General features: G+C 44.3%; 1 protein-coding gene across 8 annotated transcripts; it reads right to left on the reverse strand.

Moving 5' to 3' along the window:
* Positions 1 to 1,685: 1,685 nt before the first annotated feature.
* LOC127326359 (uncharacterized) lies at positions 1,686 to 9,516 on the reverse strand. 8 transcript variants are annotated; one of them, XM_051353227.2, is made up of 12 exons: positions 9,206 to 9,516; positions 8,112 to 8,998; positions 7,817 to 7,946; positions 7,603 to 7,751; positions 7,175 to 7,436; positions 6,845 to 7,064; positions 6,618 to 6,753; positions 5,446 to 5,661; positions 4,746 to 5,168; positions 4,410 to 4,458; positions 2,784 to 3,774; positions 1,686 to 2,691 (listed from the first exon to the last, which is right to left on the reverse strand). In XM_051353227.2, exons 4-12 carry the CDS (start codon positions 7,741 to 7,743, stop codon positions 1,845 to 1,847), a joined length of 3,285 nt encoding a protein of 1,094 aa, XP_051209187.1. In that variant the 5' UTR covers positions 7,744 to 7,751; positions 7,817 to 7,946; positions 8,112 to 8,998; positions 9,206 to 9,516; the 3' UTR covers positions 1,686 to 1,844. The 8 variants fall into 8 exon arrangements, with proteins under 8 accessions (XP_051209187.1, XP_051209188.1, XP_051209191.1 ...); XM_051353228.1 differs by lacking the exon at positions 9,206 to 9,516 and having other exon boundaries at positions 8,112 to 8,829; positions 8,914 to 9,033; XM_051353231.1 differs by lacking the exon at positions 9,206 to 9,516 and having other exon boundaries at positions 7,856 to 7,946; positions 8,112 to 9,033.
* Between the last annotated feature and the right edge of the window lie 12,023 nt (positions 9,517 to 21,539).

The following is a 21,539-nucleotide window of genomic DNA, read 5'->3' on the forward strand; positions in this document are numbered from 1 at the left end:
GTGCTGGCAATATGTTTGCCCAGGGTGGAATTTACCTCAGCATTCAGGACTATCTTCTTTTCATGAAAAGGCTATTAGCTCTCTCTCTGCTGCTCTTGGGAAGTCTTTTGCCTTGGACATTATTATCCTTGTCTGTTGGGCAATATGGAGAACTCGAAATGATTATCTCTTCAAGGGCATTGATCCCAATATTTATAGATGCAAGAAATTATTCAAGGAGGAGTTGGCTCTCTTGGTTTTCAAGGCGAAAAAGAAATCTTATGCAGGGCTTGCAAATTGGGTGAAACTCTTCATTTGAGGGTGTAGTTAGTTTTTTATGTTTTCTTAGGTGCTCTTCTCTAGCACCTTAGTAGTTGTTTTTTTTGGTTTGTTCTTGCTGGACTCTTTTATTAAATAAATAAAAAAAATACACAGTGGGGAAACCCACTGTTCATCCTCAAAAAAAAACCAATTACTGTCGATCTGCTAGACCCATTGCCAAAGGGGTTCAGTTCGTTGTTGTTGAATATCCCGGATCAGGTGAAGGACAATATGTTTACTTGTGTCCTCAAGAGGCATGCTATGTGAGGAACAAAATTGCTCATGATAAACCTCTTCCTTAGGTGGAAGGTTCTAGAAGTTTCCTTATTGGCTACTCAAGGATGGTGTGTGTCCATGGAGCAGATTCTAAAAGGTAAACAACCGCTTACTAAGGCTGGAACCTCAACTAGTGTGGTGAAGAAGGAGAAGAAGAAACCCCGTGATAAGCCCTGTACGTAAAGCCTCCTGCTGGTTGGGTGAAACTTACGGTCGATGGTTCCTTCAGGAAGGAAGATGGCACCGCAGATTCAGGTTGATACTCCGAGACGGAGCTGGTGTGGTTATGTTCTCAGCATGCCAGTTTCTAGAGTCATGTGAGGAAGCATTGGAGGCGGAGCTGCGGTCTTGTCGTGAAGGCCTGGAACTAGCTATTCACCAAAGCTCACTCCCAGTCATTATTGACTCTTGACTATTCGCAGCTTGTAGCATCTGTCCTAGAGTTCTCGCAAGATAGATCGCCTTACACGCATTCAATTCCAGAGATCAAAAGTTTAGCTAGTTTTGATAGAGTATGCAAGTTTGTAAAAGTAGATCAAGGGAAGATTAGGGTAAGTAATTGTCTTGCCAATTGGGCGAGAACAGAGAGTAGAACTTTTGTTTGGTTTAGCTTGGCCCTAGATGTTGTTTTTCAGGAGCTCGAATTAGAATGCATATAACTCCTACTACTTAATACGTAGTATGATCTAATTTTACCTGCAAATTCTTTTTATTGAAATTTTGTTGTTTTATGAGAAACTAGATGAATACCCGTGCACTTGCTACGGAGAACACATCCAAATAAGTAGTGAGTAAAAATAAAATAATATAATACAGTTTAAAAGGCAAGAACATAATCTCCATGCAATTTATGAGAAATTAGTTATATGGATTATATTTTGATAAAATTTAAATTTTGTGGTTTGGAACTTCGTGAAACTTGATAGAACTTTATGAAACCAAATTTATTTTGAGGTTTGGAACTTCGTGAAACTTGATGGAACTTGTTGTGTTTCACAAAGTTTCATAGAGTTTCATCATGTAAAAAAATTGACTTTTAAAACTTGTCAGAATATATATAAAGTTGATCTTGTTTCAAATTTCTCGTAATTTGGAACCCAAGTATGCACTTAGAACATAAAATCGGTCAATTGGCTTGTAAGATAAGATATATACAAATTTTACAATCGAGTGAAAGAGATGGCATGAGAGCAGAGACAGGGGTAGGTGGTAGCACAGGATGAACAAGAAGATTCTTGTGCTATTTCAGTTCACCCAGTAGGAAGAAATCAAAGAACAGTCTTTTCCGTTTCTGAATCTGAATCTAGCTGGATCTCTCGATGTCGAATACGTTTCCGGGTCCTGGCCAGCCAACAAATAAGTCTGGAGCTGCACCCTTGTAAGGACTTCATGGCCCGATGTCGAATACGTTTCCGGGTCCTGGCCAGCCAACAAATAAGTCTGGAGCTGCACCCTTGTAAGGACTTCATGGCCCGATGTCGAATACGTTTCCGGGTCCTGGCCAGCCAACAAATAAGTCTGGAGCTGCACCCTTGTAAGGACTTCATGGCCCGGATCCCGACGTCGTGAAACAACCTCGACATCTCAGCTTCCCTACTGGCAACATCGACTGTAGGAGCACCCAACTCTTCCTCGATGTCTTGGTCCACAGACGGCAGCGGCTTGGTGGGTTCGTTTAGGAACTTGTTGGCCTGCTCCATGTACTTGTCCATGCGTGGCGTCGCGAACAAGCGCATGATCTCAATGTCGCCGCCCCTCGCCGTGAAACGCTGTCGGTCGTGGGAAGACTCCGACGACAAGGCGTAGTGGCGGCCTCGCGTCTCGTAGGTTTCTCGCGTCTTGAATAGCTGGAGGAGCTCCTGCAGCTCGGTCCTGAGTAACGAGCTGGACTGCTCCTCCTCCAGCATGTTCTGCGCCTCTAGTAGCTTGTCCCGTGCATCATCCAGCTTCTTCCAGTGCGCCAGGAAGCTCGCCTCCTTGACCATCTGCGCCGTCTGCAGACGGGCTTCCTCCGTCAGTAACCCCGTCAGATTCTGCTCCTCTGACAAGTCCACACCGGTGCGCCACACGGTCAGCGTCCCAATAGGCGCAACGAATTTCATCCTCCCAGCCGAGCTGTATTAAAAGTAACTCGATCATCACAATCACGTCTTATTGATTACTACTATAAGATAAGATATGCGATGTTAAAGTTCGTTCATATATACCGGCTGTGCGAGTATGTGACATCGAGGATCTCTGCGCTACGCTCGCTCTGGATTTCAGGGAGGTCGAGTTCCACAATCACCTTGCGCACTTCTGTGCTGTAGAGGTTGCCAAACCTGACGGTGACCGAACGGGCAGGGCCATTGCCGACCTGCTCCTGCGGGTAGCTCCCGGCGGTCACCCTCACTATACTGGACTCGACTCTGACAGGCGCCACCATCAGCTCGAGGTCCTGGACTGCGACGGTAAGCAGGCCGGCGAGGCACTGGGAGAATGCCATGGTTAGACCGCCAATGTCGTGGTCCAGGACATGCGAGAACGTCCCCCCCATGCTCCAGGCCGCGATCAGGTTGACCAATGTATGGTTGCTGTCTGCACCCAAACCAAACGCGTAGACAGGCGCGTCGCCGACATTGAACCTAAAACGCCGACCGCCCAAAAGAAGCGTGTAGAAAGGCCTGTCGCCCACATTAACCAAAATGTCGTCCGCATCGGTCTGCTTGCTGCCAGATATGAGCATCATGGCAGCAACGCGGCCAACGTGGACTGATCGGTTATCAAGGACATTGAGCCCGACCTGCAGACCTTCCATAATGTTACTGCCGCCGCTGGGCTCAACCTTGTAAATGAGGTCCTGCAACACCCCCTGTGAGGCCTCTGTAATCAGCTGCAGCCGCCAGAGTTCCGTGGCCACATCGGAGTACGTGATGACGGCGAGACGGTCCATGGGGCTGAGCTTCCGTATCACAAACTGCATGGCGGTCTTCACTTGCTGTATCTTGTCGCCCTGCATGCTGCCGCTTACGTCCACCACGGCAACTAGGTCCAGGCCTGGCCGGTCACTGCTGTAGTCGCCGCCAGTGATCTCCAGCATCACCTTCTTGCAACTCTCCGATTTTAGTGGAGCCACTGTGTCGCTCTTGATCACCAGCTGCACACTCCCGGATTTGATCTGCGTCGGCCTCGGCCTCGCCTCGGTATGCCGCCATTGCGCTATTAAATTAAGCAGCCAATTCAGAATACAAGTTCTTGTTTGGGATGCACATGACAAAGAATCTACGGTGGTACTCCAACTGAGACTTGCTAAAGAAAAACTCTATCCTGCAATTTATCGATCGTCCTTCAATCGCATGTCTTGTGAAATAGGTGGGATTCTTTATTCGTATTGATGAATTAGTTATGGTTAAAAGCTATACTATTTGAGAGGCGAAATATACATTTATCTCGTGTCACAACAATTTATCAAACTAGAGCAATTTCCTGTGTGTTGCAGCATGAATATCTTTAGAAACTTTATTTTGTATATATGAAAGGGTAAAAAAAAAGATAAAACTTTTAATAAGATTTAACACAAATATATACGCTAAATTCAATCGACATGAAATGGTTGGTTAATCCATCAATTAAGGTTCGTCAACATTCAGAAATGTACCTGATTGATGTTGCATGCAAATTAATTAAAGTTATAGATAAGGTGAAATCAATGACATGGAAATAATGATGATGTGGATAACTTGCGTAAAAAGATAGACTACCATAAATCCAGTTAGTGCATTTTGCTTTACCAACATATAAATAGATTATTTTATGTGCAACACTAGCTAATTAGCAAATGCAGACATACTTACCTGAACTTGCATATTGTTTTTTGGCCCGGTTGCTTGGGTAATCCATGACCTATAAAATTGTTAGCAAGAGGTCAAATATAAGATTCTTAGTTGCAGGGACCTATCTTAAAGTGAGATTCTACAATAGTATGCTGATAGTATATATCATTAGAGCATTTGGAGCAGATCCCGCAAGAATCCATATGCTTTTACGGTAAACGATAAATAGAAACCGTAAACCCCTAGCCATAAAACCAGTTTTGTCACGATATGAGATATGTCTATGCATGTCTAATTAAAAAACAATGGCACGGAGGAAAACTTGTAGGTGTCTGGAAAAGAAGGTGGATGGAGTACCTCTTTATTGCATGGTTCTTCAGAAATAACCGACAGATAAATCTCATCAACATGTTGACCCTTTATATGTTGATGAAACATACCTTCATTAATATCATTAGTTGTGAGACCTTCATTCACTTTAATGCTCTGCACGATAAACCCCTTGGTGTATTGCTTGTTATTATGATCTTCTGTATTAGCTGCAGGCAATGTTATGTCCACACTACATTTGGATCGTGGTTTGACAATGTCCTTGTTTGGCTCTATGGAGTATGGCAATGGGCAAGTCGTTTGAATCTTGAAGGCAATGAAACTATCTGTATCGTTGCTTAGCTCAACTGAACACGATAGTATATGATGCTTGTCATTCCCGGAATTGGCAAATTGCAGCTCCAGTTGTTCTACTCCAAGCATATCATTCTCCCAATAAGGTGGTTTTATCTGCATGTACGCGAGAAAAATCAAGATGCATTACCTTGGCATATACATGTGCATACAAAATTACATTTTGTTCTGCTTCTCCAAGCACCGGCATTTGAGGTGCCCCTAGCCACTAATGGAATGTTTTCAGAACTTCGTATAGAAAATACATGTGTATGATGATTTAATTAATTAAGAAGATCAAATTACTTAATTTATGTTGCACAAAGATGTTTTATACAATTGTCACGTGGAGATAAAGGTTCTACAAAGCAATATATGTGAGATTATGTTGTACCTGGCCAACCGGTGATTCATTGGCAACCGCTCTGCAATTATCCGTACTGTCCAATTCAACAAATTTTCTCATTATTTCTGATATAGAAGGACGTGCATAGGGGTCAACGTCTTGGCAAAGTGACCCTATCTCTATGCATCTAGTTACTTGTTCGTGATATTTCAGCGATGTCTCCTTTGCTGATTTATTCCATCTATGCCGCCATCTTCTCAGTATCTGTAATACAAAGTTATTAAAGTTTGATTCCGAAGTATTTTATCTGAACAGTTTGCATATCTATAAAACCATTATTACACAAAAAAAAAATTGGCAAACAGTATTGTGTATGAAAAAAATAGCAAGTGCAAAATGTCCTAACAATAGTTGACATCCGCACTTTATATTTGGTAGCTAGACAGAAACGAAAGAAAGGACCAAGGGTGTCGATGCTTACGTGGATTGATCCATGAACTAATTTGTTTTTCTTCTGGTATTAACTAATTTGTGAAAATATATTTTCATGTTCATATTGAAATGAAATCAGCTTAAAAAAGATGTCCTTAAAGTCGATTTCCTTTAATAACTGGGACCTCAAGACAAATTTCGATGTAGCGGCCGTTATCGACTTCATAGAGTCGGTATGCCTTCAGCCCCTTTTTCCATATAGACAACGAGAGGCGGAGGACGTAGGTAAGTGCACATCCATAAGTTGGATGCTTAATTCCAAAGTTATTGTATTTGTTTATAAGTGAAAAACATAAAGTAACTGGAGAACCAGGAAGCAGCGCTTGTTGCGCAACATGAAGGGTACCCCTCAAATGTATGGAGGATACCAATGAATACTACTGTTGAGGTTCTATATAAATACTCTACCCGCCTAATATTGGGCACATTAGAAGCCCGCAGACAATTGTGGTCACTGAAGCTTTCTTGGAATGGAGCGATCCAATAAGAAAAATGTGAAAGAAAGATGAAATACGTAGAGGAGAAAAAACTTCGCAAGTAATGGATCTCAAAGGGAGGGATCTAGAATTGCTTAATTTTTTGTTTGTAATTAATTAATAATTAACTACATACAACACCCAATATACTATATATAGAACCAAATAGGAAAAGAACAAGAATATGTTAAGGAAACTTCTTCACATGATTTTATTAAAGGAAGCTATGCATTGTGAGATAACTCTACATACTCTTACATTATCATTAGTATCAGGGATACCCTTATGTCCCGTGACTATTTCGATGATTATAGCACCCAAGCTGTATATGTCTGATTTGACAGACATCCTTCCACAACCAAAGAGGTTTTCCGGGGCGCAATACCCACTGCATCAAATATGATAGTTTCAAAAAAAAAAGGCATGAACAATATATATGACAGGTACATGTATATTTGTTGTACAAATTGGAAGCTCACGGGGTTAGAAAATTAGTTGTGCTCGTGGTCTGTGAGTTTTCTGTGGGTCTTGATAGACCAAAATCTGTAATCTTAGGTATCACATCATTATCCAATAGTATATTAGCAGGCTTTAGATCCATATGAAGAATACGCTTTTCCATGTGCAGATAATGCAAACCCTCGCATATTCCTTTGATTATTTTGTACCTGTTATCCCATTCGAGTCCTCTTAATTCATCTGGAAAAAATCAGGATATTTATATGAAATCTCTAATAAAATAATTTGATTTCAGGGTCACTAATTGAAAAGTAAAAGCAAAAAAAAGGATGCATGGAGAATTGTCGTACCGGTAATTTTTTTATCGAGGCTCCCGTTACTGATATACTCAAAACAGAGCAACCTTTCTCTTTTCTCGACATAAATATATCCTCGGGTTTCGGGAATTTTCATTGGTGTCTCTACTGTATGGGAACATAATCCAATAAACCGGACTATATTTGGATGTTTAACTTCCATCAAGCTATTAACCTCGCGACGAAAAAGTCTGTCATCGATTGTCATGCTGCTCCTAACCCTCTTCACGGCTACATTCCTGTTTCCGATGATACCCTATTTTATATTTGTCATGAGCATTTAGTTTCATCAATTTTGGCAGTGTACACGGGTGATACACAAAAATGGGTTCGCCAAACGCATCACCCAAATACTAAGCTTTGATACTCAAGTCAATATCTTTAACTGCTAAGAAAAACGAAAAAAAATGGAATTTAATCACCTTATAGACCGTTCCAAATCCACCTTCACCGATTATTCTATTTGTTGAAAATCCGTCAGTGATCTCCCGCAAAGTTTCTAAGGGAAGATCTGTTGGCTCCATGCTCCCCTCAAGTATTTGGTCCAGAATATTTTGTTCCATTCTTCTATCTACAAAAACTAGATGAGCAATTAAAATTTATTGGGAGGTAGAAAGTTAATAAATAGCAACATACCAGACCTTGAATGATGGGAACAAGGAGTTGAATTCCTACTTGAGAGTTCAGACTTGGCCCTGTATTCAGAAAGAGCACGAACTGGAAACTTCTACATATATAGATCTGGGTACAGCAATGGGAACAAACCCTGGTTCGAGCAACAGATGAAAAAATGTGTTATATGACCGATGAAGTAGACGAAAGATAGAGCTGAACATAGCATATAGGTTGAATAAATGCAACGCAAATTCAAGACTAAATCTACGTTGAGGATGAACTCAAAGTATGTGGGTCAACGCTAGCTTGCACATACCTGTAGCAATGGATCCGTCGCTCAGGTAAGCAGGAAGACGTGACTGTAGCTCCTCCATATAAGCAATGGAGTCCCTTGCTTCTTTCTATGTTTATTATTACTAGAGCTTCATAGTACAAGTTGTCAGAGAGATGCAACAATAAAGTATGTACTACTAACCATCTTGCAAACTGTGCCAAAATTTAGACCACGTGATGTGATGATGGGGACGAAGTTGTCCAGGAGACCAGGACAATTTTTGTTTCTTTGGGAGCCGGGACAATATTGTTGTCTATTGTAAAGGAAAACTTCCACTTGCCGCTCTGCAACCTTGGAATCAAAATACTATTGAAAAGTTGCTTGACATGTGAAAAGATTCCAACTTGTGACAAGAAAATGTTGACGCAGATCTGATATAGTAGTCGCCAGCTGCAAGTGGACTTACAATTTTCCAGCTAATTCAAAACCTTTGAGATGTTGATCGGATCTTTGCAGAAGAGATGAAAATGTGTCAAAATTTCCAAAGCTCATCAAAATGTACCTAGAGTTGGACTACAGAGCAAATTAATTCAAACACACATGAAAGGGGGCCGGGCTTTGTTGGATCTTTGCAGAAGAGATGAAAATAATTAACCTGATAAGCGGAAGATTCTGGTTGGCTTTGAGGATCAGCAGATTCGGTTTGTACTGAAGACCATGGCGTTTTATAATCAATCAGGAAATTTAGGTACAGCTCGTCCTAACCACATCTTCCCAGGTTAGATAAAAAAGAAATGCTCCATGGACACAAAATTCAGGTAGACACAATGCATTAGAGATGTACGTAGCATCCACTTCCCAGTTCCGTCGGCAGCATTGTTGCGCCAAATCGTTTGAAGAGCTGATAGCACCCTTGTAGTAATGTTAACCTGTGCAGCAACCATCAAATAGGCTTGAATTAGGGAGGTAATTAGAGAAGTAATGTTAACCTGTGTATTCCAGCTACTCAAGCTCTGCTCCACAGCATGTTCGCTGAACGCTCGATGCAGGCATTTCATCGAGCATGTGCAGGGGTATTCCATGGAGATATGGTTGAGGGAAAAGATTTCATATCAAACAGAAATTGAGGCACGTACTCGGGTTTGTAGTTCTGGAGAACGACGGTACTGGATGAGGGAAACAGCAGATGGGTGGTTTCATGGGAGGGTGAGATTGCGCCAGGTGTGCCACGACGATGCAAGAAGGTGCTGGCAGCACTGTACCTGGTCCATGACTTCGCAGCAGCGGCATAAATCGAATGATGTAGAAGAGTCCTCGCAAGCGTTGGAAGGTCTCCGCTGGTCATTGGCAAGATCTCAAGCCCGCCGCGGACCAAACTGGCGCCCAGTCACCGCAGAGGCGATGAACTGGACCCCGTCCATAAAATCTCGAGGGGGAGCGGCCACTGCGCCTGCTCCGACCGCCGCCAAACGCGAACGCCTTACTGGTCGGAGCATCTCTAGCAGCCCTCAAAATTGGTCGAACCAGAATATTTTACAGGCCAGTTTAAGGGTTTAGACTTTTGTTTGGCCAGATTAGTCACGCAAAACAGTTAAATCCGTCAATAGTAAAATATTGATTATTTGAATAATAGTGGATTCTAGAAAAATGAAAGAATAGTAACACACCAAATTGGCATACGAACAACTACAAGACAACATGACTATGATTTTTGCACCTAGTTAGCATTTTTTTTCCAGAAAACATAGTATAAACGCAGACGCTCACATACACGCGCATACACTCACCTCTATAAACGCACACACGCATACCCTGCTCCTATGAGCACTTTCGGAAGACTAAGCCGGCGGATCGGATCTTGAAATTGACGAAGTCACCACAGACGCCTCGCTGTCGACGGGAGCATCGCCTCCTATTGAAAGAATATTCTGCCTTTATAAGACACAGATGTCAAGCCTGTGGTTTGAACTCTGGTGGGCTGGAGGTACAACCACCCTCCTAACCACCCAACCTCAGGTTGGTCCTCCCTAGTTAGCATTGTTTACAAGACACCCAGCCAACATTGCGGTTGCAAGGTGCAGATAACTTCTGATGTGATCAATTGGGTTGCCTACTGATGGACGGCGTATATTCATCCAGTGGGACAAATCAACGGCTAATATTTGGTTCTGGACGGTGGTAGATGGCTAATTGAAATTCAAAAACTCGTGTACAATAGTAGTAGAGAAAACGTGTCACACGAACACGTCATGGTGTACCCACAGCATCCAGGGAGATACTTCGCAATTCACACTGCACAAGGCCAACTAACAACACGATACACAAGACAGCTGAAAGTGCATAGAGCCCCCCATGTGTGGTTTTGGTAATTAATGACAATCCATATGGACTAATGGTTACATTGGGTTACATTTGTAGGAGTTGTCCATAGGCAATGCTTGAGCCATATGTTGGCTTCAAGGTTGCAATAAGATGAAATGAGGTGCAAGTTCAAGATAACCCAACTCGGAGAGATCATATGCTTCAAAGCTTGCCATTCATATTGTCTTCATGGATATGTGAAGATTCACCGAAGAGGAATCTCTCCCATAGTGGATTATGGGGGAGCAATCCGCAAGACTTCATCAAGCAAGCATAATCAAGAAAGGCGTTCCATCTTGTTGTGGTCAAGATCGTCATCATCAAGCTCAAGTGGAATGCGCAAAGCTAAGGTTTGCTCTTGATAGGGTTTCTTTCTTACCGCTCTCATGGTTAGTTGGGAGATCGGTTTATAGGCTAGGTGCCGTACTATCAAGGGGCTCTCGAGTGAGTAACTCGATCGTATCGTTCGGAGTGCGGTCAAACCTTTGCATCCTTGCATTATCTTTCTTGGTTGTTATTTGGATCTTATCCATGTGGTGTTTTAGAGCTTGTGGTTATTTCCATGACAAGCTCTAGTTCATCGAAAACGGATTTTGCGTTTATCACTTGTTGCGTTTTCGATGTCGGTGATTTTCTCGGTTTCTCGTATTGAGAGGTTTCACTCTAAAAATAATAGAAAATCATCCCCAACTAGTTTCCATATTTTAGGGTAGCTCTTGTCGTCCTCTTTCCAACAAAATTGGTTTCATGTCGATCGGAGTTTCCAAACTCTAGTTATTGATTTTCTAAGTTTGCCCATATTTGTTTATAGTAGAAAAAGAGAGGAGTTTAGGCTGGCCGGTAGTACCGCCCGAGCTGGGCCGGTAGCACCGCCCGAGCACGGCCGGTAGTACCGCCCTAAGTACCGCCCAGGGTACCGGAAAAATGGCCAAACTCACAGTAGCCTCGCGACCGTGACCAGTACCGCGCCGGTACCATCGCCGGTGGTACCGGCCGGCTCAAGCCGGAGTTACCAACCCTCCCACTCATGCGCGCACTCCCACTCTCGCGTGCAGCACCCACGGGCGGTAGTACCGCCCTTTGGTGGCCGGTACTACCGGCCCCAAGTCGAGCTAGCCCCAACGGGCAAAAAAATGGGGCCGGCTATTTAAGAACTTTTTACTCTACCTTTGGATTTGCTTCTTCTTCCTCCTCTCTCTCAAGCCTCTCTCCTCCATTGTTGTTGACCTTTTGAAGCTTGATATCTTTCTCCCCTTCCAATGATTCTTGCATCTATTTGAGAGAAAGATTGAGGAGATCTAGATCCACACTTTGACCAAACCAAATCATCTCTCTGTGAGTGAATCTTTGGGATCTAGATCTTGGGGAACTTTGTGTTCTTTTGTTCTTCCTCTCTTATTCCTCCAATAGCTTTAGTAGCTTTGTTGGAATTTAAGAGTGAAGGATTTGGGCATCTTCGTGGTGTTCTTGCCATTGCATTTGGTGTATCGGTTTGACTTCTCCGCGGTGATACGTGGAGGTGAAAGTTCGTGAGATATTCACTTCGGGAGCTTGTTCCCGGAGCTTGTTCCTCTTGGGTCTTTGGACCCTAGACGTCTTAGTGGTCTTTGTGGTTTTTGTGGTGTTATTGGGGACTCCAATTAAGTTGTGGAGATTCTTCAAGGGCAAGGCCTTTGTGGCAATTTATTGCGAGCCTCCAATTAAGTTGTGTAGATAGCCCCAAGCTTTGTGCGGGTTCGGTGACCACCCTAAGGTTCCATAGTGGATCGATGACATCCCTTTTTGTGGGAATTCTCGAGGAGAATACGGTGGCCTTTGTGCGTTTGGAGTGACTTGTCCTCCACACCGCTCCAACAGAGAGTAGCACTCGCAAGAGTGTGAACTTCGGGATACATCGTTGTCTCTACATCACTTCGGTTATTCCTATACCCGAGCTCTTTACTTATGCACATTACATTGTGATAGCCTTCGTGCTTGAAGTTATATATCTTGCGATCACATAGTTAATTGTATTGCTTAGCATAAGTTCTTGGTGCACATAGGTGAACCCTAGTTATATAGGTTTTGTGCTTGACAAATTAAACACCAGATTAAACACTAGTTTTATTCCGCATTTGTTAAGCCATATTCGTAAAAGTTTTAAACCGCCTATTCACCCCCCCCCCCCCCCCCCTCTAGGCGGCATCCGTGTCCTTTCGGCAGCTTTTAGGACCCGAAGCCCTAGTTTCTTGGGAGAGACCTGTCAGAGGTTTCAGCAACTATTGACTGAGCTAAGTTAGTTTCACCACCCTTAACTCGGCCGTCGATTCGACGAAGGACACACATGCAGAGTCACCAAAGAAACAAAAGTAGGGACAAGGGTTTGAGAGGGTAAAAGGTTATTGTATTGATGTTTTACGATCGTTTGTTTGTTTCAATCTATCGTCACCTCACAACATGTGACGGAGGAGAGACAAAAAAACCACGAGCACCTTCTTGCGGAAGAAGGAGCACCTGAAGGGCTGGAGATTCCGCTTCCCTTATTCCAGTAGGCCTGGACCACTGATCCAACCAGCGGCAATTGAAGTGATCACGACTTTGCAATCCCTATTAGAATGTTCTATAGATGTGTGTTTAAACTTCAAAATCTCTCATTTTCTTTAACAGGTAGTATTTAACTGGAAAAGGATCTGCATCAGTGGGAGGGTGCGTTGATCGCAACCTGTGGGTGGGCCATCGTTGGATGTTGTCGATCGTGTGAACGTCTTTTTCCTTAGTCTCACTTGGCCACCGCTCGCATTTGGGTTCTCTGCTCACTAAGTCCCACACGTGCCTGATTTGTGGATGAATAGAAACACCCCGAATGATGGTCCCACTCAAGTTGCTGCCTCCCGTCTCCTTACCTCTTCAGTTCGACCTTCTTCTACCTCCATTTTCTCCCACACAACAAAACCAGAGCATTGCCAACGCCGATATGCCATTCCTAGCCACGCGCCTCCACCTCTCCCCGCTCTTGATGTCGTCATCGTTCCTCTCCCATCGACGCACCCTCGCTTGCTCTCTCGCCCGATCCGTGGCCTTCTGATTTTCATCCCTCATCGCCCCATCTTGCTAGCAACCACGACTCCAGCGAGGTCTCTCACGTGGTTTTGGCATGTGCCGGCGCTGCCAATCGTGTGTGGCCCTGCTGTGAGCGGTAGAAGAAACGAGTGCCAGAAAAGGATGAGAACAAAGTGGCGGGGAACATGCGAGTGGCCATTTGTTCCAAGAGGACACGTGTCGAGCGGAGGATGCGGAGGTTCGGGAGGTGAAATCCTCCGGAGGATTATCAGGACGCTCCTATTTAACATCTGTTGTGCCCATCATATTCCCACCGAAAATGCAAACATGTGGCAAAATCTTTAAAATGAAGCCAAGTTAGCTTCCGTATTTTTCCGGAAAATTCAACGTATGGTTATATGACAAGATCATGCAGCTCTTCATTAATCTGGCCTCTATGTTGAGGCTATACGAAGAAGCTTGTCGAGCCTAGGGAGCAAAAAAAAGGTTAATTGGATCTATGCCACTCCAATTTTCATGAGTTGGAGAAATGCCATTACAAAAATACAAGGTGAACATATGCCATTACAATTCTCTTATACTTGTATCTATGCCATTTTTGTCTAATACCGGATCACATACCACTCTTATACTCCATCCATACATATATGCCTTTATACGAACAATTTTCTTTTGTTTTGCACGTTCATGCACTAGTAGGAAAAGGGTCATCTGTGGCGCATGAAAACCCACATTCTGTGGCGCATGGGCGGTGCGCCACAGAAACTTCGCCACAAAAATAAGGATTCTGTGGCGCACCAGCCCATGCGCCACAGAATTAAGGACTTCTGTGACGCACCAGAGACAGTGCGCCACAGAAATAAGAGGTTCTGTGGCGCACACGGGCCATGTGCGCCACAGAAGTAGGTGCGCCACTGAATTTAGTTTTGGTGCGCCACAGAATAATGTACAGGTATACTCGATTTTATACTGCCTGGTGTATTATACAGGTTTTATACACAGTATACAGGTTTATATACAGATATAATATTGACAGATATAATATAGCAACATTATATATCATCATCACATTACTTAGAGCCCGATGGAGTAATACATATAGCGATTATTAATTTACACTTGGTAAACCAAAATCCATCATGGTTATGTTGTAATGGATGTTGCAAAATTAATGATGATTTCAAGAAGTGGGCTCGAAATCATCTAGTGTGAACTTCAAATTGTTAAGTTTGACACGTTATAGATACTCCCAGGGTTCATCTCTTAGTACTAGAGAGTATAATCTGATGAAATCAGTAGATACTCATATTCTAGTACCTTATGTCATAGCTTAATAAAAATGTATGAGATATCACTTTGTTAAGCAACCATAATGTCAAATCTGACAAAAATAGGCTTAAACAGTAGTGGTGATAGTCTGCAATGCAGTAGATCTATACACTACCTTGTGTTCCCAATACATCAATTTGAGGAAATCAGCTCAAATTTTGTGTACATTATTTGCAAGAAATTGAAAAATCTCAATTGCAAATAACGGACGTAATTAATCTCAATATGTGACAAACATGAAAATATATTACATCACACACATCTGGAATACAAAGTACTCTACAGATTTACAGTACTAGAATTTAAATACTGTAATTTAAAATTACTGCTGGAACTACAGCAGAAAACAAATAGCTACGAGTACTGTACTGAAATACTGTAAACATCAAACACTAAACAACAAACAGTAAGTCTACTAGTTCCCCAAAGACAGCATGCACATGGTCAGTACTCAGCGTCTCAGCCGCATGCACTCTCCAGAGTACAGTACATCGGTCAAAGCAAAGGATAAGGGAGAGACCAGGAAAAGAAATCAGAGCAACTCAATCCCCACAGCCTCGACCGAACAGAGCGGAGAGCACGAGGCTGGCCGGACGGGCGTTCCGGCCGCCCTCTTCCTCGTCGGAGGATCCTCCAGGGAGCAGGGTCCCCGGGGCGACGCCGTTGGAGGCGCCATCTGCGAGCCCGAGCGCGGCCGGGCTCCAGGTGCCGGCACGGTGGCCGCGGCGGCAAGTTGGCGAGTCCACCGACGGGCTAGCCAGCGGGAGGCCGAGGGCCAGATGGCGGCGGCGAGCGCCTGCGCGCGGTGAAGGAGGTGGCGTGGCCGGACGCGACGCCGTTGGAGGCGCCGTTCGTGAGCATTGATGCATTGTTCTATTTCTCACCTTCCTTTGTCCGTTCTTCTTTCTTCCGGCGAGTTTGCCGGCGTTAGAATCGCTCCGGCGAGCAGTGCTGATAACGTGTTAGAAGATATCGAGAGAGAATCGAGCGAGAGAGAGACAATGATTGAATCCAGTAATCTTTTCATTGATGATTGAGCACTTATATAGAAGGGAACGGTCGTCACCAAACGAGGCGACGGTTCGGAAGGCGGTTCCTGGAGGCGACGCTCCAGGAACGACATGTCGGTTCCACATCGTGGGGTTTCCCACACGTGGTTAAAAGCAAAGATTTAACTAATTAATTACACCATTAATTAAATCCTAACAGTTCACACCCATCTGGCCATCTCTCAGTCAGCTGACTGATTCCTGACCTGAGTCAGCTGCACGAAGCAGTTCCAACCAAAGTAACACGAACTAGCGGCGGCGACTGCTGGAGGCGGGCGGCGCGCAGGTTGGCTCGAAGGCGGCGCCGCGTAGGCTGGCTTTCCGGCTGGATTCATGTGATGCTGTGGTCTCTGAACTAGCAAATCCCCAGATCGATCCATCTATCATCCACTCCTACCCCAAATTCATCACCTAGCAGCAACAACTCGTAAAATCCCTCTTGCTCTTCTGATTTTCGGCCAAAATCAAGACTGGGATCTGGATGTATTGATCTCCTTCCTACAGGAGCAGAGAAAGTAGCTCGTCGATCAGTTCATTCGTACAGGCAAGATGAGAAGCCACTGGTACTCGCTAGAAATTGAGCAGTTCTCTTGTACTATTAGGTTGATTAAATTTCTGTAAAATTCTAAGATTTTTTGGGTCATTCAATTTTCCTGCCATATTTTGATTTTGGTGGGCGTCCCGAACATCTGAAAGTGTTTCCCTAATTTGGACATAGGGTAATATGGTCAGTATTCAAATATACATTGAATACGTACATGTATTTTTCAAACCGTTATCCTACTTTTCTAGGTCAAAAAAAAATGGCATATGTCCAACTTGTGTTTTTGTAATGGCATTTCTCCAAGTCATGAAAATTGGAGTGGCGTAGATCCGGTTATCCCAAAAAAAAAAAGAGGCCTTTGGTTATGTTTGCAAAAATAAATCAAAGGCTGGTTAACCACCGTAATCTGTCGTCGTCGGAAACAAACGCGACTTGTTTTGCGAGCACAGTGCCGGAAAGAAAGCAGTTAGCTAGAGCTCCGAATAGGTACTGTGTACAGTCATCAGATGAGAAGATAGAAAAAGGACAAGCTGGAGACGTGGACGGATGAGCCGGGCGGTGCCTACCGCCTCGCCGCGACCCGCTCGTGCGCTTCGATCGTACGCCACGTTGGGTGCAAAACAGAGGCCGGCATCATGTGTCCACCCCTTTGCCCCATTCTTCTTCGGGAAACGTCACGAGATCGGGATTGTGCCCGTCCCTGTCATGGCTTTGCAGTACGTCGTGCGCTCTCCGGTTAGCTCACCTGCTTCCCCCGGAATTCATTATTACTAATAATGTTAAGTGCATCATAATTATATGCATGCTCGCAGCTTAAGTAGCTTCAAAGCAAAACAAAGAAAATGACGTGATTAGTTTTGTTTTTTTACTCACACACGTCAGTACGTCACCTTATGTGGGGACTTTGACACGGTTGGCCATCCTGCACGCCTGAAAATGCTCGTCGGCAACGGCACGCGCGCACTGCTCAGTGGCGGAGTCAGCCTATGGATAATAGGTGTACAAATCCATAATTTTACTCATATTTTTCCTAATTTACTTGATATTTATTGCTCTATGTGTAAACTAGACACAAATATGCAAGCTTTTGCCAAAATAATGGGTGCATATTTGTACACCCACGTACTCACATCTCTAACGTATATTTTCTGTTTGTTTGGATTGCATGCTGCACGTACCCAACGTCGTTCAGGCCCACGTTCCTCGTTCCGGTTTCTCCGGGGTTCAGGTGCGCGTTCCCTGTTCCGAGTCATCTGAGGCTCGACGTTGTCGCGGATGTTGATTCCGCCATGCCCATGGGGTCTGGGATTTCCGGCGGGACTTCGTCGGCGGGGTGGCAGAGGGGCGCGCTGACTCCGGAACGGAGGAGATGGGTTTCGGTACTTGTCCCTGCCAGTATACATCGGATCCTTTCCTTTATTATTCCCTGCCGGAGGGGTATCCGAAGGTGTGGGGATTGGATTTGGATGTTCTCTGGTTGGTCTTCTGCGCTCCGTAGATCCGGTGCGCGATTGCTCGTCACGACGCTCCCTCCCAGAGGCGTTCTTCTGCGCGGTGGATACGCAAGCCTCCGGGTTGGATTCCATCCTGCGCGAAGTATCCGCCTTGCTCTGTTGCTTCATTGCTGTAGCGACGAGTGTGCGGAGGTGGCCGATGTCGATTTCCTCATCATTCTTGGCCAGGAGCTCCGCGGCCTTCTTCATGTTATCCTTTGGGGTCGCGAGCGGCTGATGATCGGTGGGGCTGTCGAAATTGATCTTCCGAGGGCGAATAGCTTCCTGACAGAGCTTTTCTGCTTCCTCTTTAGTATCATGGACTATCTTCTTCCACCGATCCCGGAGCTCTGTGGCCTTGTCCAGATATTGCGTGGTCTTGCGCTCTTGTTTGTCAACCACTTGCATCATCTCATCTGTCTCTATCTTGTCCGCAAGCACTGTTGCTGCGGCCTTGACGACCTTTTGAGCTTGAGCCAGCAATTGTTTCCTCTTAGCTTCTAGAGCTTCCGGATCTGCGGCTTCTTCTGCTGTTATTGGTGTGGTGAGAACTTCCGCGTACGTAATGTTCTCGCCGTTCTTGCCTGCTATCCTGGTGAGTTCCTCCATTGACACCCCTTCACCAAAGCCAAGGTCGCTCTCCTGATTGGACGAACCCGGAATTGCGGCGTTGGGAGGAGTTTTTTCTGAGTCGGTTTCGATCTGTTTACCTTCGTCCATCGCGTTGCTTGCCACCGAAGATGTCGACGATGTTGAACGTGCCATCGAGATCAGCTCCTTGTCGCCTCTAATTCCCACAGACGGCGCCAATTGACAAGGTATTAACTTGTCAATGCCTACAGATTGTAGACTAGGGTTTTAGCGGAAGTAGAGGGCAAGTAGATCTCGAGGGTTTCAGCCGGAAAAGTACTCGACTGCTAAGAAAACTAGGGTTATGTTGACAATGAATCGATACTTTCTTTGTCCCTCGACTCCTCCTTATATAGGAGGCGGAGCCGAGGGTTTCGTGATGTACAAGTTACAAAGTCCGGGAGACTCTTTGAGTTCGACCCGTAGTAGTTACAAGTCATTATTTCTAATACAACTCTACGTTTCCAAATTACTCCATAACTGGGCTTCCGGGCTTCATAAACTTCGGGTTGTGGGCCTTCAGCAAACCCCGGGTACCATCTTCGGCAGACCCATTGGGGATGCCTATGTCAGTCCTCAACCAATCCCCTTACGGTCGCAAGGACCTGCTTGGGCGGGGCGGATTCGACATCAGCTTTCTCCTCGTCTTCCATCTCCTTCATCAGACGGTTGTACTCTTCCGAGTCCAAGGAAGATGCGTCACCGGATAATGGGCTCAGATTCTCGAGTATCGAGTCTTCGTTGTCTCCGGCATCCTCTTGCTGATCCGGAGCATTGTTGTCTCCGGCATCCTCAACCTGCATGGGTCCAGCTCCATCCTGAGGAGGGGCGGTTCCTGCGGTATGTGCAAGGAAGTGCACGAAGTGGCACCTTTGCTTCTCTAACACTTGGGAAACCCAGGCGGATCTGCATTGGTCTTCCACCGTAGTTTCCTGCTCAGGGGCGGATTGGGTGGGCTTTAAATTTTTCAGATCTAAGGCGAAATTTTCCTTAGGAAGTTCCTGCGACTCAGATCGGATCTTCGCGACTGCGTCCTGCTGAGCGGCGGTCGCGTCAGCGTTACTTACCAGTGCGTTCCCGTCGGAATCGACGGTATCGCCGATGAAGATGTGAATGCCGCCGATTGGGACGATGGAGAGCTTGACGGGGTCGGTCCTAGCCGGAATCCAGCACTCGTCCTGAGGGACGATCGGAAAGTTGCCGGCGTACAGAACACGCCCCACTGCGATGGAGTCGTTGAAGCTTCCCATGGCCGCGTCTGGCTCTGTAATATCCCAGGTTTAGAGGCTACAAATAGAGAGAATAGAGTTGTGTGCATTGCATTCATGCATAGAAAATCAGGGGAGTTTTCGCGCGTTTGTTTAAAACTGTCAAAGGGATCGAGGTTTCTCTTGCATCGGTGGAATTGAGTTAGTCATCGATGTGAGTGCGACAAATTTCGACATGACCTCTACGAATCCATGTGTTTTTGGGAGAACAAATTTGAATTCAAATCAAATATGGATAATATGAATTCAAATAGAAAATGAATTGAATTTGAATTCCAAACTATAATATGAAATACAATATGTAAAAGTTAACACATTGATAATTCAAAATAGATAGATAATTTAAAACATTATTACAATAGAGCTCAATAAGAAAACTTGAGCTTTATTAATAAAAACACACATTTACATTATCTTTACAATATTCAATATGTATTACAATACTAACTAATTAAATAATAGAAAATACAATTACAAGAATAAGAAAAGTAAAACAGATCCTAAACTAAAAGCTTGAAGGTTGTGATCTTCAACAGATCTTGTTTAAGTGATCACCTTCAAAACAAACAAAGAAAAACAGACAGAATGGTAGAGCCAAGTGGCTATGTTAAAAATAAAGAGAAATGGAAAAGGAAGATCTTTTCTCAACCATGCATATCCACAAGAGGGGATGCACCTGGTTGGGACTTGCACCATACAAGCAAGCAGCATACACACATGTTTGCATGTATGTGCTGTCGATCACAAGCAGCAAGGGGAGCAGAGTATAAAAGCATGCTAGTGGTAGCTGCCTTAAGCACCACACTTCTATCCAATTCATTGACCAGATCAAGGACACAAGAACAATAGCTGTTCTTCATCCAGGCCATCAAACCATCTCAGGAAATATTCCAGTTCATCCAACCAAGAACCAGTATGGTGGTATCCTAGAACAGGATCAATCAGGAGCTAGGAGGAGGTGCAGTAAAACAAGCAGTATATCAAGGTCCTCATCACAAGCTAGTCCACTCTACAGCAGCAGGTTGTCAAAGAACTAAATCCCACTTTACCCAAATAGTTCATATGTTTATTTGCATGGATCACAAGGATCTGTTTCAAGACATATTGGTGCTTGAAGATTTGTTCAAGCATCAACATGAGCTTGTTTGGGGGAGTTTTAACATCATGTGATTACACTAGTTGATCCAAGCCTATTAAATCACCTTACACAACTACAAGTAGCACCCAATCCTGCTAAGTAATACACTGCTTGTGCACACTCTTAGGAGGCACCACAAAGAGGAATAAATCCTAGCAGATAGCACCCTGACAGTAATTGTAGGCAAGAAAATAGGTAACAAAGATCACCAGATAATCATCAGTTGTGAGAAGTTATTCTCTCAGTCTTGCATAGTAGGGCTATGCAAAAATTCATCACAGAGAAATTTTAAAGACCACAAATAGTATCTGTTCTTATCTAAAAATCTGTGCCTCGGCCTTTGCATCATTGGCAAGGCAACCAAATCAAGATAATATATGTTCTTATGAGTTACTATCCAAAAGAGAGAAAGCCAGTAGGTAAACCTTGTCCTGGGAGTTGGCCAAGCAATTCCTTTGCACCACCACATACACATATAGGATATTCCACACACAAGATGATCACATGATCATTGAAACATTTGAATCCCACAGCAAGACCATCAGTAATATACACAGGCAGGGCCAAGAGATCAAGCACAAGCATCTGTTCTTATCAATATTAGATCACAGAAAAATGG

This window comes from Lolium perenne, chromosome 5 (assembly GCF_019359855.2).
Source record: "Lolium perenne isolate Kyuss_39 chromosome 5, Kyuss_2.0, whole genome shotgun sequence".
NCBI classification, from domain to species: Eukaryota; Viridiplantae; Streptophyta; class Magnoliopsida; order Poales; family Poaceae; genus Lolium; species Lolium perenne.

Excerpts from the sequence above, each read along its gene's own strand:
- LOC127326359 (XM_051353227.2), bottom strand. The coding sequence starts at position 7,743 with ATGGAACAAAATATTCTGGACCAAATACTTGAGGGGAGCATGGAGCCA. Across the intron at positions 7,437-7,602 it reads GATTTGGAACGGTCTATAAG|GGTATCATCGGAAACAGGAA; the intron begins GTGATTAAATTC and ends AATATAAAATAG. Across the intron at positions 7,065-7,174 it reads CCTCGATAAAAAAATTACCG|ATGAATTAAGAGGACTCGAA; the intron begins GTACGACAATTC and ends GATTTTTTCCAG.